At 35.4% G+C, this 16,382-nt stretch overlaps 1 protein-coding gene across 1 annotated transcript; it reads left to right on the forward strand.

Moving 5' to 3' along the window:
- Nucleotides 1-839: 839 nt before the first annotated feature.
- On the forward strand, nt 840-12,462 carry LOC128974672 (transmembrane protein 180-like). Its single transcript, XM_054391349.1, has 6 exons — nt 840-992; nt 1,692-2,426; nt 5,339-5,493; nt 6,926-7,009; nt 7,979-8,122; nt 12,333-12,462. Exons 1-6 carry the CDS (start codon nt 840-842, stop codon nt 12,460-12,462), a joined length of 1,401 nt encoding a protein of 466 aa, XP_054247324.1.
- The last annotated feature ends 3,920 nt before the right edge of the window (nt 12,463-16,382 follow it).

Raw genomic sequence — 16,382 nt, forward strand, 5'->3', positions numbered from 1 at the left:
TGGTACTAGCTATTTTCATGGACTAGCTTATACCAAACAACTGCTAGATAGTCAGCATCTTAAACAATCATTGACTGTTTGGTATATTCAATGTCTCTATTTTCTTGGGCTACATCTCTGTTATTTGGTCATACCTAAAATGCTGTACATGTGTTACTTTCTAGGTTTTACTTACACACAGTCTTCTATGCAGTTAAAATGTGTAAACTATTAAAAAGCATTTTGATTGTTTTGTGCTTTCTATTCATATTTATTAGGTGAAAGTATTAGTTCCATGGCTTGGTAACAATTAATGTAAAATACAAGGAGGAAGCTTGGTACTTGTTTGAAAGAAATACTCATCTAAATGCATGCTGCATTTGACATTAATAGCAATGGAATATGTAAGGATATGAATTGAGTCATTTCATTCCCACACAATAATTTTAAAACTATGGAGCTACTAAGAAAAATGTAAAATGCATGCAATTACTTTGAACTCTGCACCAAGATTAATACTTGCACTAGCAGACTTTTACATTGAATCTGTCCACCAGTTAAGAAGGGTCTCTTCTAATTTTTTTTGTCTACATATTCCACAGATTTTTAAGAGCTGATTATATTTAGAAATGTCACTGACTTGTTAATGTTTTGCATCTGTTCATTTTTCTGCCCAGTATGACTCAATAAAATGTATTTCTCATTAAAAAAAAAAGTAAGAATAGGGACATCTTCCTCCAAGAATCCATTTCTACCCCTTTGAGACAAAGCAAATCTCCTTTTAATTTGGAAAATAACTCTACCAACTGTTGCAATTCTCTTTTTTAACTTGAGGAAGAAGAGAGTTGTACTCGTGGAAGATGAAGTTTGTTTTGGGAATTCATCCTAATGCTCTGGCGTATTCCATGACTACATTAGGTGCTGGAATGATGAACAGTATCTTTAATTTCTACTACGTTAAGCTTTTCCTAAACCGATACAAAATTTCAGAAGCAGCATTTCATCAAGCACAGGTACTGTACAATGGAATATTTTGATGATCCTGTTGTACTCTGTGTCTCTGTAACCATAACAATGTCTTTTGCTTTACTTAGAAATTAAATTTTGCATGCATTGCACATAGTTATACAGTAAAATAATTTTAAATTTAGTGAATCCCTAAGCCGTTGACAGTACATGTAAAGCACATAATTTACAGTCTTTAGACAAAATCTCCAAAATTTAATTACTGGAAAGATTTTTACCTTTGATAGCTTGAAATAATGTTCTGAACTAATCTTCCACCTCAGCTCCACAGATATGCTTGACATTAATGCTTTCTTATGGACTGTTTAAGTACTTAAATACCACCTTTATTCTGCAAGTCATTATCCACGAGATCAACTCCTGTTGTAAATGGTCTCCTGAAAGTAATGGGTCAGCTCATGTCTCGAATTACTTGCTGTGAAAATAATATCTGGGCTTTGCAAGATGAAACCCCAGATATATAAGCTTCTTGAAAGAGTAAAGTCTTAGAGACAGGGAGTTATTTTACGTGTAGTTGGGCACGTGCCTACTTAGTCATCTTGCTTTTCAAAATTACTATAAACCTCTAAATACCTTTAAAAACTTGGTCTGGAGTCTCTTTTGACTTGAGAAGCTGTTGTCTTATTCTTTGTAGAAAAATCACATTGATAATGAATTCTATTGTGTTTCTTACTTGTTTGTCACAGGTTGTGTTTATGATATGGAATGCCATTAATGATCCTCTTTTTGGGTATATTCAAGATAACTCTAACTTCACGTGCTGCTCAAGACGCCAAGTTTCAATTTTATATGGAGCTCCATTATATGCTTTAGCCTTTTTGCTGCCTTGGTTTCCTTGGAAACATTATGAAGAAGGTGAGTGGCTAAGTGGCCTTCACCTCATTGTTGCCTTATGTGCTTTTGATGGTTTACTGACGTTTGTGCTTCTAGCTCAGTGCGCACTCTTTGCAGAAATCTCCACAAGACATGAAAGTAGGCTTCAATTTATTAGATATAACCAAGTAGCAACGTTAATTGGATCAACAAGCGTTCTCTTTTGTGGTCTCATATCAGATAACATGGAAAATTTTGCACATTTTCAGGCTTTTGCTCTTTTGGTCGCAGCATTAGCAACAGCCTGCATGTGTTACACAGGCAAATACAGTACAAGTCAATATGAGCAGAGAGAAGTTTGTACGGAGAAGAGTCATCTGGAAAATGGTGCTGGAGCTCTTTCCTGGTCCTCAGTAATTTCATTAACCAAACAGATTATGACAGAGAAAAACTTCCTATTTTTTGTAACGATGAACTTCTTCCAAGTCTTCCACCTAGCCTTCTGCAGCAATTTTATGATGATCTTTGCGGATAATCTTATTCCTAAGGATGTCCTTTCTTCCTCAATAAGAAGTATCATGTATGGAGCAAGCTTTATTTGTCCTCAGGTAGGCAGTTAACGCTTTTTTATTTCAAAATATGAAAACATGGTGTTTCACTAGTTTTCATTAGTTTAAGGTGTCCATTTACATTGTTTGCTGAAAAACTGCTGTATTCAGTATAAGTCATTGGCCATCCTGAGAAAGAAATGTGGCTCACTGGTGCTCTAAAAGAAGAAGGTACCTGGCCAACAAAATGTAAGGGGGGGGTAGAGAGAACAGACAAGCAGGCAGGCTGGCAGAGTATCTATTTTACTAAAAAATGAGATGCAAGTCTGCAAGGAGTGAATGGTTTGTATCCTACAGGGTTTATAATACCTAACTATAAAGGAATTAAAACCATGGTCAAGATAAAACGTTTCTAAATGTGAAATCTACAGAATTCTGAATTATTTTCTCTTTGCCTTTGTTTTGTAATATGTGATTAAAGAATGATCTCTTCTTCAGGAAGTGCCTTTGTTTTGTAATATGTGATTAAAGAATAATCTCTCCTCCAGGAAGTTTGTGAGATAAACTGCACAAAAAAACCAGAAAAATTACTAGGTATTAAAAGTGTTGTTAAGATATATGGTATCTCAGTCATGGGAACCAAACAAAACTCTCAATATCTGCTTTTGGAGAATAATATATTCCCATTTATTTTGTTGTTTGCTGTCTTGGTCAACCACATGTACTGGGTAGAGAAAGACACACTTTCAAGATCCCAGTCAGGAATAGGGGAGCAGTAATGAGCTGGAAAAGAAGAGATCGCAAATGAATAATGTGTGGGAACAAGAAAAGCAGCAAAAAAGTGTTCCACAGAATATAAGTATACTTATTTACATGGAATGAAAAATGTATCCTGTTAATTCCCTTCTAACTTCCGTCACTGAACCTTTTAAGACTCTGCATTTAATTGTTGGATGATAAAATTCAGGATACTCAAAATCTGAGTGTTCTGACTTTCATCACAGGTGCTGATATTGTTCAGAATTTCTGAAAATCAGGCTGTTACACTCATCAAATTGTAATGGTTTTCAATAAGCAATATGTAAAACAAGATACATGAAAGTGCAACTGGAATTCACAGCTCAATTTCAGTTCCATTTTGGCCTTTGCATATATAATATGCAAATCCCAAACATACTTTCTATGTCCCATAACTCCTAAATATCTATAAGTTCAATTTTTGTCCTTACCACAGGCTACTTTTTTTCCCTGTAACTCCAACAGTTAGCTGATGAACTTGGGAAATAAATCCAGAAACTAGAGAAGTTAGGAAAGCTTAAATAATTTTACACTCAGCATATAGCAATCACTTTTGTTGATTAAAATCAGCATGACAGTGTGAAACGAACAATCTTTCAGAAAACGCATCTTGCTCTGCTCCCCAGAGACTCTTTGTCTAGAAGGTCACTGAACCGTGGAGAGTTTGCTGTGACCTTCTTTTTCTCAGGTTTTGTCCCTCTGAGCTCAAGATATAATAAGAGAATTCTCTGGTGGCAATGTCCTGAACTTCACTAACTGGAAAAGCTCCCTACTCATGTAAAATAAGGCCCCTTCTTATGACCTGTACTTCAGTAGCCTGTACTAAACTGGACTTCAGCCGCTGTCTTACCTTCCTTTTAGTAGTGGGTATGAAGAATAAAACCTGCTTACAAGGAAAATCTTGTTGCTGATACATAGGCAAACAATCTTAAATTCACTTCATTTTTTTTTTTTAAGAAATATGCAGTTTTAGAAACATGCAGGTAATAAAGAATTTTTGAAGTCATAACTACTCCTAAGACAGAGTTATTTCTCAATTATAGGGAGACAAGGTCATGTTTTTTACAATAGCAGACATTACATGAGGCCTCACCATTCCTAGTGGAAGCACTTCACTGCAAAAGGCCTGAAAATAGCCGAGGGAGGAGAATGCTTAAGTTTCTTACAACCGGGTTTTTTCCTTTATCAATTTTCCACATTTGTTTTACCTCCCTCATCACTGGATAAGTAGAAAACTTACTTAAAAAAGCAAGTCTTTGTCTGATGGTAGCATCCCAGTGTTACTTGTTATGTTAAAACATTTAAATGTGGGAACAAATGTACAAAGAGAATTCTTCATCTGAATGTTACACTGCTCATCTCTGTAACACAGAAGGAAGGAGCACATGTGTATCTATGCAGAGTTTGTGGGTGTTTTTCTGACGAGGACCATATCCACCTGGATGGTGACATAGGCTCATGTAACAAAAACAACATAATGCATTACAAAATGTCATAAGGAACTGTACAGAGGAGTTTTTACGCTTTGCTCACGCTACAGTCAGCACTAAATACCATTTTCATAAGTTTGCATGTCACTTCTTGTGTGGACTGCTGCTTGCTGAGACTGGTGGAATTGAAGTGCAGCCATATGCATTGTCCAGTGGCATCTGCCTTTCTCTGCTTGCTGATAACTTGCTTAAATCAGCTGCCGTGGTGAGCTTGCTTTATCAGCTTAATAGTCATGCTTAATTTCTATAAATTTCAGTGACAATAGTAATATTAATGAAAAAACAATTATTGAAAATATCTTTGATCAGCAGTTAAAATTCAAATGGCGAGACAGTTAAAATACTCCAAAGTTAATTCTTTAAGGGATGTCAAGCGTAAGATCGTGAACATTAAATAATAGTTAGGCAGTGGGGGAAAATGTTTTCCTCAGGATACAGTAGTTCTGAGCTGGCTAATTTTGAGTGAAAGGAGATCATTCTTACCTGGTACAGGTAGTATGGAATGAGCCAATAGATAGTTCTCTCTGTGCAATGTCTATGTTCTTATTTGGATTGAACTTTTTAGAAAGCATTAGGGTTTGTTTTTTCTTTGATGGGTAGTAATAATGTATGTCTGGTCTGTGCTTTGTAGCTTTCTGAAGGTGCTACATCTTTTCATCATAAATGTGTTTGCTATCTTTCCAGTGCCTTGTTCTTCTCAGTCATGCTTCATTGAAGAAGTTTGGTTATTACAGAATCATCTTGTTTTCATTTTACTTTGAAGGAGTAGCTGCTGCTGTCATGTTTGTTCTAGGGCCAGAACACTATTATCTGTTGGCATTTTATCTCACAACAAACATGTAAGTAAATACATTTCCTTATTCATAATTCTAACAGAGTGGGAACTTGTTTTTAATAGCATAAAGATTTGCCACTACTTTTGTGGTTTTCTTCTGTTTCACTTGTTTGAAAAGTTGAAACTCAACAGGTTCTTTCAGATTTGGTTGTAGTCTGTTCAGTTTTTGATTTGTTTAACAAAACAAACAAATGAACAAACAAAAAAAGAAGAACAAACCCAACACACCCCACCTCCCCCCAGCCCAGTAATTAAGGTTTGCAGCCACTTGCCTCCAGCCACTTAACCTGCTTTAACATGAGTTTCAAAGGAAACAGCATCTCTTCTAATCCACACAGCCACAGAAGATGTCAGTAGAGGAACTCTTCAGAGACTGGGAAAACTCAGACCTCACTTTGTATTGCAGCACCCACTGCACTGCAAAACAAAGTATTACTAACTAAGGATAACCAATACTGAGTCAGATTTTCAGGGTACTGGCTAAATATGATGCCAAGAAGTAATGTTTTTACAGCAGAAGTATATTATGATACATGGAAAACCTTTTTAAAATAAAGACCTGTTTGTATCAGAGTATTCTTACAGCAGTTAATTTTTATTTGTTAATTTTCTGTTTCATTGCTTTCTTTCTGTATGTTCTTCATCTTCTTTTTTCCCCCCTTTTTCATTCTTATTTTCAGTATTTCAGTCATTGGCTACTGTAACACTAAATTTGTGTGAACAATAAATTGAATTTCATTACCTGCATACATTAAATGATGAAGATACATTTTGATTTCCTCAGGAAAAAATTCTAAGGTACCTAAAGACTGTGTGTTAAATGTGCTAATTGTTCATAGCCTCCTGTAAGTAAAAGCTAATAATTCCCAAAATTTAATAGAGCATAGAAATCATAGTATTTATCGTTTCACTTAGAAGTTTCAGAGTCAGCTTTATGTGTGTGTATTTAAATGCATATATATATACATATATATATAAAATGTAAATACATATATAGGAATGCATATAAAATCTTTTAGTATTCTAATTCTCCCATTTTGAAGACAGTCTTCCATGTAGTCTTACCAGTACTGCTTATGTCCTTTTCAGATTCCAAGAGGAAATTTTCAGTTTCTTTTTCTTCTGAGGTGTTTCTTTTCTCCATGTCATTGTAAATGGTAATCTCAAATAAATATTTATGACCTTTTGCACCAGTATCCAGGACAAAAAAAGCACCCACCTTTTAGGTTTGCACATCAATTTGTAATTATCAAATAAGAACAGATCTGAAAATGCTGTTCAAACAGATAAATCACCATCTTCTCAAGAACATCTTAGCTTTGTGTGTTTGCAGACGTATCACTGTTGGGATGTATTTATTAGAATGTTAGTTACAATTTCATTATGAAAGTGTATATAGGAACTATGAGCATCTAAAATATATTGTCTTTCTTTAGGGTAATTGTCCAAGCTTCATTTAGTTTGTTCAATTTGCCTTTGGCAGATATTGTTGATGCAGACTTAATAAAGCACAAGCGGAGGTATGTCAGTAACTTTCTCTTTAAAGATGCTATCTGTTTGCCATGCTACTCTTTCGTGAGTTAGATTGTGCCAAAGGAAAGACAATAAATGATCCTGGATCCTTGAAACAGAATGCTTTTGGTAAGCAATTCAGCATAAAATAAGAACTTGAATAAAGTTTCCCGCTCTTATGTCACTAGAGTAATTGAAACAGATTATTAAGTCATTTTTTGTTTTAATTATGCTGTAGTAGAAGCCAAGTCCTTCAGTTTTCTGTAGTTTTATTTTTGTTAGCTTCAAATGAGTTATTTTGTAGCCATATACAAAAGCCATTGTTATTTAGAGCATTTTTGAATGTGGCCTTTCTAACATGGAAAAGGCAAAGAAAGGGTAGAAAGTTTTGCCTATGCTACTCAGAGTGCAAATTTCGAAGTCTAACTGGTTGCTTTTATCTCTCTGAAATAAAAATTGATAAAAACCTGCTGTGGCATAGCATATTGGGGTTTTATCAAAGTGCAGATAAATTCCTTTTGGTTCTGTTGGTGTTTATAAAGTAAAGATTGAGGCTCTGTCACTGTGTTAAAGGACTTGCTCCTCAAAAGTGAGAGCCATTTCTTTTGTGAAGAAAAAAAAATGCCTCCCTTTCTGGCCATATGTGTGTAAAGTCATAAGTTGTAATTAATTGTCCTTGCACTGTTCAGTTTAAATTACCTTCAGTAGTTACTCAACATGCACAAAGTTGAACCTGAGTACAAGTTATTTCACAGTTGGAGCCAAGCTGTGTGTGTACCTCAAACGTTTATTACCTTTTTTTTCCTCAGGATATTTAAATGTCATTATGATAACTGATATAATGTGTGAACTATAGAAAGCTAAGGATCGTGTTAGATCACATTTGCAGATTAACAGAATCTTTAAAATCACTATTGCAATAATTTACTTATTAGTTTCTGTTTTGCATTCATTTTTTTTTCCCCTAAATATTTTAGATCACCCCTTTCCTCTATGGTTTTTGGTACCAATGCCTTATTTACCAAGCCTGCCCAATCTTTGGCTCCAATGCTTGTGGTTACAATACTAAATCAATTTGGATATGAGAACCTGAATAATAAAGTTGCTCAACCTGATCCAAGGTGAGTTCAAAAGGGGTACTTTAAATCATAGAAGTAAACATGAAATAATCCTGTCATATAAAAGGCAAATTAATCTACAATTACTTTGCATCAACTGCATTTCAAAAATGAGTGCTTTGAAACCATTTTCCAGTTGTTTTTTATCTGCATAGAAATATTTTTAAAATAATAAATCGTTTATTAAACAATACACATAAGGATATCTACCTACTAATGAAAAACAAAGGATGCATTTCAGTAGTTGGCCATCTCCTATTCTACTGAAAAAAAAAAGTTTGAAACTACCTAATACCACTTATTAAGAGAAATTTTATCTGGGCTTCTGTTTTCTCTCGTAAATGTACTTCCTTAAATATATAATTCTAGCATGGTTGTATTTAAGATACAGTTTTGTTTGAAAGAAAGCAGTATAATCACTGGCGGGAGGGAATTTGCATCAGGTAGGTGTAATTTTGTCTTCAAAACTGCTTACCATTCTGATGCTAATGGTTTCATTGCAGGCTCTGGAGACCTTAGTACACAGCGTAAAGCTGTGCTTGCTAGTTAACACATGGGAAACGTGGACTTACATAAAACCCAATTAACAGGGAGTCAGTACACTGATAGGCCATTTATTTATAACCAACAGGAGGAAGTGGCAACATAAGGAATAACTGAAGTCAGGACTAAAAGGCAAAAGTCAGTCCTGATTAGGATTTGTTTGAGAGAACATGAATATCCTGAGAGTTACACAGATCACCTAAGTTTTGAGTAGAAACCTTACAAAATACATAGAAGACAATAGTATATGAACTTTTGAGGTCTGTTGATGTGTCACCTAAGGCTAGGAGAATGTTTTGTGTTGGAGGAATTTTCTAAAATAAATGCATGAGGAAAAGAATGACATAAAAGGGCAATAGGTGATCTTCAGAAAAGCATCCTGGGACAAGTAAAGAAGGCTTAGTTTTGAAGTTGTGTGTGTGGACAGTTCATTTTACTGCAGTGCGTTCTGTAGATAGCCAGCCAGTGAGATGATGTGAAAAGGACATAAACATCATCATTATGTCAAATAAGATGAGTGTTTTTTTGCAAGAGTGGTAGGTTGAACTGGATGTGGATATGAGAAGGCTGAGTATATTTATCTTGATGATTCAGAGAAATTCATATTTGAAACAAAAACTGCAGTTCTGATCCCTTTCAATCAGAGAAATGATCCCTTTGGGGATGTATTTTAAGTCATAGTAGTTATAAATATTTTTTTCCCCTAGTAAGTAGCCTCTGGTCTGTATCAATAACAAATCTATTGTATACAGAACTGAAATACTTTGACTGCTCAATCTCTAAAACCTCTATTTCCACTTGAGTCATGAGGAAATTTGATTTATTTTGCTAAGGCAGGGAACAGCACAAAGGTACAAAGCTGAGATCAGTTAATCAAAGAACAGTTGCAATATACTATATATTTCTCTTGCCTATGCCTTCAAATATTTACTTCTGTCTCAGTATAATTTCTTACAGTGATTGGTTCCTTAGGAGCAATCCAGTATCTCTTGCTTTTGCCTGTGGCATCATAACTCTGAAGCTTGACTTCTGCTATGAGTAGGGTATCTCTCTTCCTGGAGTTGTCCTGCCTTTTGGGGTAACCTATTTCCCACATAAGGTTAGCCTATGAACTGTACACAATTCCATATGTGTTACACATGATTCTGTATACATTAATAAACACATTATACCACATTTTTTGGGAATGTGGTCACTACAGATCAGTTAGGCATTTCATAGTGGAAGTTAGCTTAAGTGTTTTTAAATATCCTTAAATTTGAGCAATAGCTTGCAGAAAGGTTTGTTGTTATTTGTTGTTGTTTGGGGTTTTTTTTCCTCTTTTGGTCCATCATCTCAGCAAAGCATTATTTGCCTCATATAGCTCGGCTTGGAGGTTTTTTTGTGATCCTGTGTTTTGGGCTGTTTGGATTTGGTTTTGGTTGGTTTTAGTTTGGTGGCGGCGGGGTGGTATTTTTGCTATGATAAAGATACCCAGCTCAAAGCCTCCCTCTAGTGGAGAGCCACGGCAACTACAGCTGACTTCTTTTGAAACGGCTTTTCAAATTCGTTCTTCAGAATGAAGTTATTTGACAGCAACCCTTCATTATTTATTGAAGGCACTTTAATCAGTTAATGCTTTCGCTTTCATACTGAATTACTGGACTACATCACATTCTATTCAGGGCTCTGTTGGGGCTGTTCAGTGAAAGACTGCATGTTTTATTCCTGTGTGTGCAAAAAAAGTAGGCGTAGAAATTTCTGAAGTTACTGGTTCAGCTGTTATTGTGATGAAATCTGAGCTCTGCTCTTGATTTATCCCAGTCCCTTAATGAAACATTTTGCCATTCCTTGTTCTGTGTACTGTAGATATTTTTCATAATTCCTGCAGTAACTCAAGGTTTTACAGTACACTAGGTAATGCTATTTTCTTAAACCAATGTTGTTCCAGTGAAACCAAATCAGGATTGTACCAGTGTGAGTGATTTGTCACACGTTCTTTCTTTTGTTGTCCTTCCTGAAGTCTGTGTGCAGAGAAAATAATTTCATTCCTGAAAACTCTGAGACTCTTTAGTGTGCAGGACAGGCCAAGTACAACAAGCCCCAACATCCTGTTAACTGTATCTTAGTCCTGTTTTCATCCATTGATAAGTAAGTAATTTGTCTGTGGCCTCCCTGCTGACACTATTCATACAGTTAAGTCTTGGCAGTTCTGATGGTGTACATGATGTAGACCCTTGTTTACTTGTAGGTGGATTGAAAGAGGAATTGAATACAGACCAGTAAACACCACCAATGGTAAAACACTGTTGCTGTCAATAAACATTGGCTGTGGACCAGTGACCTGCTAGTGAACACTTCCCCTCTTAAATGCAATTGCCTAAGTGATGAAGTAATTCACTTGGAAGCCTGTGCTTTCTTGTTTTCTTGTGCAGCATTAGCATGTACATGACTTGAGATAAACTGTGGTCATTGTGTGAGTCTGTGTACCTACTAAGGAATGAATCTGGGCTATGTTGGAGGTTGCAGGCATTTTTTCTGTTAAATGCAGTGAGACATGAGTTGATTCTCTTTTTTCATTCAGATGAAATCGTAGGTTTTATTCTAAAGCCTGCTCAAGTTAATGAGAGGGTTTTTTTCCCCACAGATTTCAGGGGGGTTGAATCATGTCCATAGCTGTTCTGTGAGTCTCCTATCTCATCCTTGAGTGCTAAAGGAAAAAATATAGAAAATAACATAAACTGCTTCATGGAGAGAAAGTTCATTTAGGGGCTGTTTCTCAGCTTGAGCTGACTTTACTGATATTTAAGTAATTAGAATCCAATAATTACCAGAATGCCAGTAGATAATGATTCTAGTTACTAGATGAATGCATAAATGCTTTGAGCTGTCAGAAACCATACTGTTCATAAAATGGAAGTCATTTAACTCCTCTGTTTTCGTTTTGGAGTCATATTTGTTGATGCTTTTCTCTCTTACTCCTTAGGGAAGATTTAGATGAGGAAATACCATACACCATTGTGATTGATGAGAATGAGTGTTAATATAAACCATAAAAAGAATGCATGTGAAATTATCTTGTAATAATTTGTTTTAAACCAGTATGAAATAAGGCTTGATATTTCACACAGCCCTTTGCACTATACCTGAATTTTGTGCATTAATAATGACTTCCATCTAGCACCCAGCAACTCTTTAACAGTACACTAGTGGATAGCTAGTAGCACAGATTTTAGATCAATCAAACTAATTTGTTATGAGAATGTTTGCTTATAGTTTCTGCTTTTGTTTCTCTTCCAGATTTTTCAGGCCTTACTAAACCTTTTCAGATGCTCTGTTCTATAATTGAATTATATTGCTTAAATGGATTTCTGCCTTATATAATGCAGATGTGTACTAAAATAGAGAACAGGATTTCTTAGGTTGCCTACAGTGTTTTAACTTTGTGTGCTAATTAGGTAATTTCCTCCCAGCTATTATGAAAGGAAGATACATATTTGTATGTAGAATTGGAAAATTAAACTGAAGTACATTTGATATCTGAGATATTTATATTTATTTTCTTTGGAATTGCTTGTGCACAGTAACATGTATACATGTATATGAATGCTTTTAAAAGAATTTGTTGTGAGTTGACCATGAAAGTTAACCTTCTTCATCATGAAAGCTGTGTTTTCATCTTCTTCACCAGTTTGTTTGTAGGTCTTCATGATGCCATGTTCTACTTGGTCTGCCTGGTTCCACTTTGCATTGCAGTCATACAGATCCTGGCGTGGACTCCCTTTTCAATCCAGAACAGTCATCTGACAGCTGTGCACTAAATATGTAACAGCTGGTCAGCAAATCTGCTGAACTGTACCACAGAACAGTTCCTATGTTTTAATGTGAAAAAGCAGAACTGGACTATTAGACCAAGCACAGTCTGAGCCATTTCAACGAAGTTGCATTCTTCAGTCTCTATAGACTATGACACAGATCACATTCAGCCTTAATGCTGAGCCTACACAGACGTCAGTGGTTTGCCTTGAACAGGCTTTATCCTTAATTACTAAATAAAATAATTTCTGGTATGTACTGATCACCGCTAACTCCTTTGAAGAATGGATATGGCAGGTCACATGGAGGAATCCCAACCCAGCACCTGAAGTTCAAAGGAACTGTATTTTCTTAAGCTTGCTGAAAGATGGTGGATTACTTGTGCCATTCTGATAAAATGGCAGATCTCTCTCCAGAAGTTAATCTGGAATAGCCTGGTGGACATCTCTCACTCATGGCAGGGAGATGAAGTGAAAAATTTAGTTGGTATCTAGCTGAACAATATCAAGACAAATCTGACAGCTACCACAGGAAGAGCCAGGAGTAGTTAACTACCCTCTAAAAGTCTGTATAAGGCTAAAGAAGAAAAATATTTCAAAGCTGTTCAAAACAAAGTGTTGCTGGATACAGACAAAAGCTGCATGAGTCCTCACTGGCTTTCCAGTGTCTCTAGTTGGTGGTAGGTAGGTAAGAGTTTTCTGGCATTAAAAGAGAAAATTAGTTAGTACTTTATTGTGGTAAGAGAAGTGTTCGGTTAGTTGGACAAACCAAAGACACTATTGAATCAAACTCTGCCTTGCTTAGTAGGGTTGCAGTGGCAAAGTCATTTGGTGTGCTGAGAGTTGAAGTTAATTACTGATTAATTGTTACCAAAATCTTTTCAGTCAAGCTTTTAAATGGATCCTATGATTTTTATAATTTTTTCTGACAAAATTTCAGAAATATTTAATCTTTTATTTACATGCAACATGTTGCAATGATGAGCTATGTTAGCATGTCTACAATACTCTTCTTTAATAAATACTCTTTTTCCTCCAATATATCCAGTGTGTCATTGTGTAATGATAGATAGCTTATGTGTTATATAATCACTGCATTTTTGTTCTTTGTTTTGCCTGAGCAAACATAATTTTAGAAGCACCTTTCTTTCAAAGTGTCAGTCATTTGATAGTACAAGAAGGTGGATCATATGTATCCCCATTTTAAGGTGGTGAGCAAGCTCATTTCTAAGGCTCTACACATATGGATAACCTGGGAAAGAAAGGAGTGTAAGAAGTTGCCCTGCATTTTGGTAGACATTAGCATAATTTAATGACGAGGTCTGAGATTTGAAATACCAGTGTTGGAAAAAATAGTCTTTTTTGCCTCTGTTTTTAAGTTAGCAGAGAAAAAACAACATTGTTTCCTTGCCTTTTTTGAAGTACAAAATGCTTTCAAAGTGATGAGTGAAAGAGTTGTGAAATATTTAGAAATCCAAATGAACCCTTTGATAGCAATATGAAGATTTATGTTAAAAGGTAAGAAGCCAGAAGCGTGAAGTTTTAAATTGTGTTATCTGTTTTTTATCTCTGTTTTGTCAGATATACCATTATTCCTTTGCATTATATGTGCTAATAGCATTAAGTACACATACTAATGTCACTTGTATTTACATATCCAAAGAGTATTTACACAAATAGCAGAACAGATATGGCCTGTTTGTTTAGATTCTGAATTTTAAAAGGTCTACTGCATTGTATGTAAGAATTGTGTGCCTGAGAGGCAGAAAAGCAAAAGCTAAAGGACAAAAATCTGAAGGAATTTAAGCTAACATGATCTTTAATTCATTGCACTAATGTTTTCTCCCTGACAGTTCCTTTTAAATGGTAAGAAATAACTTTAAATAGTTTTATTTTTCTTTACTGTTTCTGTATTTCCTAAATTTCATGTGTTCATCCTGTCCTCATAGATTATGTATGTTGATAGTTGAAAATGTTAATACGCCACAAATAGAGTTTCTTAGATGACTGAGTTTATTGCTTAATACTCTAATAACCTAATATTAGAACATAGTGTACAACTGGGAGAGTGCTGTGCTGGACAGGAAAACTAGTAAATGGTTTTAAGAGTTATTATTTGAAATTATCAGAATTCTTTTTTCTGAAAATGTTAAGTAAAAATACCATTTTATTTGCAAAAGAAGGGAGTAAGGAGTGAGATAACTGCAGGCACAGTCTGAATAGCCTCTATTAATGCTGCTTCTTTAGAATTCAGAAAGGAAAACAGTCAAAGGATTTCTAAGCAAGACAGCCTCAAGATATGAGAGGTTAACTGTGGAGAATAAACTAGTTTAGAAAACAAATCTGAGACACACAATACAAATTATTTAATATGTAAAATATTAATAATGCTGCACATTTATTATTTATTATTTTCCCATTTGTCTGTCCCATTTCTCTTGCTATACGGCTGGGGGGAAAACTGTCTTTCATCACACCAATAGACAATGCAAAAAGAGAACTGGAAAACTGCTTTAAGTTCAGGTGGTAATCTTAGTACAAGAATATTGTTTGCAGTATGTGATGATTGGCATTGCTTATTCTCCATTTCTCTGTCACCTACTAAACTTTGTTACCCTGTGCTAAACCTATATGATTGGTTTTGGCCATGAATCAAGTAAAGGATGATCAAAGGCAAAAGTTCAGTGTCTTGCAACAGCTGGTTTGGCTGCTTTCTCTCCTTGTTAGCTAATAGTATCTGAGCCTGGAGTCCTGCTGCTGGAAAAATGCCCCAATTTAATCTTGATAATTTAAGAGTGGCTAAAATAGTCTCATGACTGATAAAGAGGATTTAAGAGTATATAACATATTAAATGCTGTGATAACTTTGGAGAACAAGAAATCTGATGCTTGAATCCCATTCTTGGTCTCTGTAAGTTCTGTGAATTTAGATCTTAATACACTGAATGAACTGTATTTATGGAAAATCAATAGGTAAAAAAGTGTCTATTAGATTTGAAAGGATGCTAACCAATAGACACTGAAGAATGTTAGTCTAATACAGTAGTAATATAATATATGGTTAATAATGGAGTGAAAGCATTGAATAAATGACAGCAAAGCATTTCAAGTAGAAAAAAATATTTACATCTTGCAGAGCTTACAGGCCTCCCCAGTCTCCTGCTGTGCTGACTTTGGAACTGCTTAGTAATTTATGAAGGTACTATGTTGACATGGCTAGTAGGATGTTTACATTTGAATACAGTTGTACAGCTTAATGGGTGCTGTCAGGAAAGACAAGCAGGAAGGGGAAGAAGCAGTTAAGATAAGTCACAAATACTTCTGAGCTTTCTTACAGAATGAAACCAGCTGAGGAAAAAGGCTAGGTAGTACAATAGTACATATAGTCAAAAGAATTCTAGCTGGGTTTGTAAAGGAATTCTAGCTAGGTTTGTAAAGGAACATACAGCTGATACTGGAGGAGTTGTCTTACAGACCTGGACCAAACCACAGTTGGGCTTCCTGGGTTACCTTTAGGGGAGAGGATTTCACCTAGGTATCTATATTTATCTTAAAGACTTCTTTCTGGTAATCACTTTTTTACTACTGTTTAAATAATAAAAGGTAAAGTTGTTTTATTGCTGTACTCGATTGGGGAAAGTCAGGATATGTGAGCCCTGCTCCAGAAGACCAGACTGCTTGTGATCACCACAAAGCAATGTAGGCTGCTAAAATCTTCAGGTATGTTTTGGACCTTTTGGCCTCTAGATTTTCTATTGATTATAGAAATTTTCCATCAAGAGAAAGAAGATACACTAAATAGTTGAGAAGAAAGCAGAAAAAAAGTTATGTCCTCTTCCAGCACACGAATTGCTGAGAACAAAGTATGCATACACTTACACAACAAATAGTTTTCTGGGATTGTCCAGAAATTGATTACAATTCCA

The sequence above is a fragment of the Indicator indicator genome, chromosome 22, assembly GCF_027791375.1.
Source record: "Indicator indicator isolate 239-I01 chromosome 22, UM_Iind_1.1, whole genome shotgun sequence".
Lineage (NCBI taxonomy): Eukaryota > Metazoa > Chordata > Aves > Piciformes > Indicatoridae > Indicator > Indicator indicator.

Excerpts from the sequence above, each read along its gene's own strand:
- LOC128974672 (XM_054391349.1), top strand. The coding sequence starts at position 840 with ATGAAGTTTGTTTTGGGAATTCATCCTAATGCTCTGGCGTATTCCATG. Across the intron at positions 2,427-5,338 it reads CAAGCTTTATTTGTCCTCAG|TGCCTTGTTCTTCTCAGTCA; the intron begins GTAGGCAGTTAA and ends CTATCTTTCCAG. Across the intron at positions 5,494-6,925 it reads TTTTATCTCACAACAAACAT|GGTAATTGTCCAAGCTTCAT; the intron begins GTAAGTAAATAC and ends GTCTTTCTTTAG.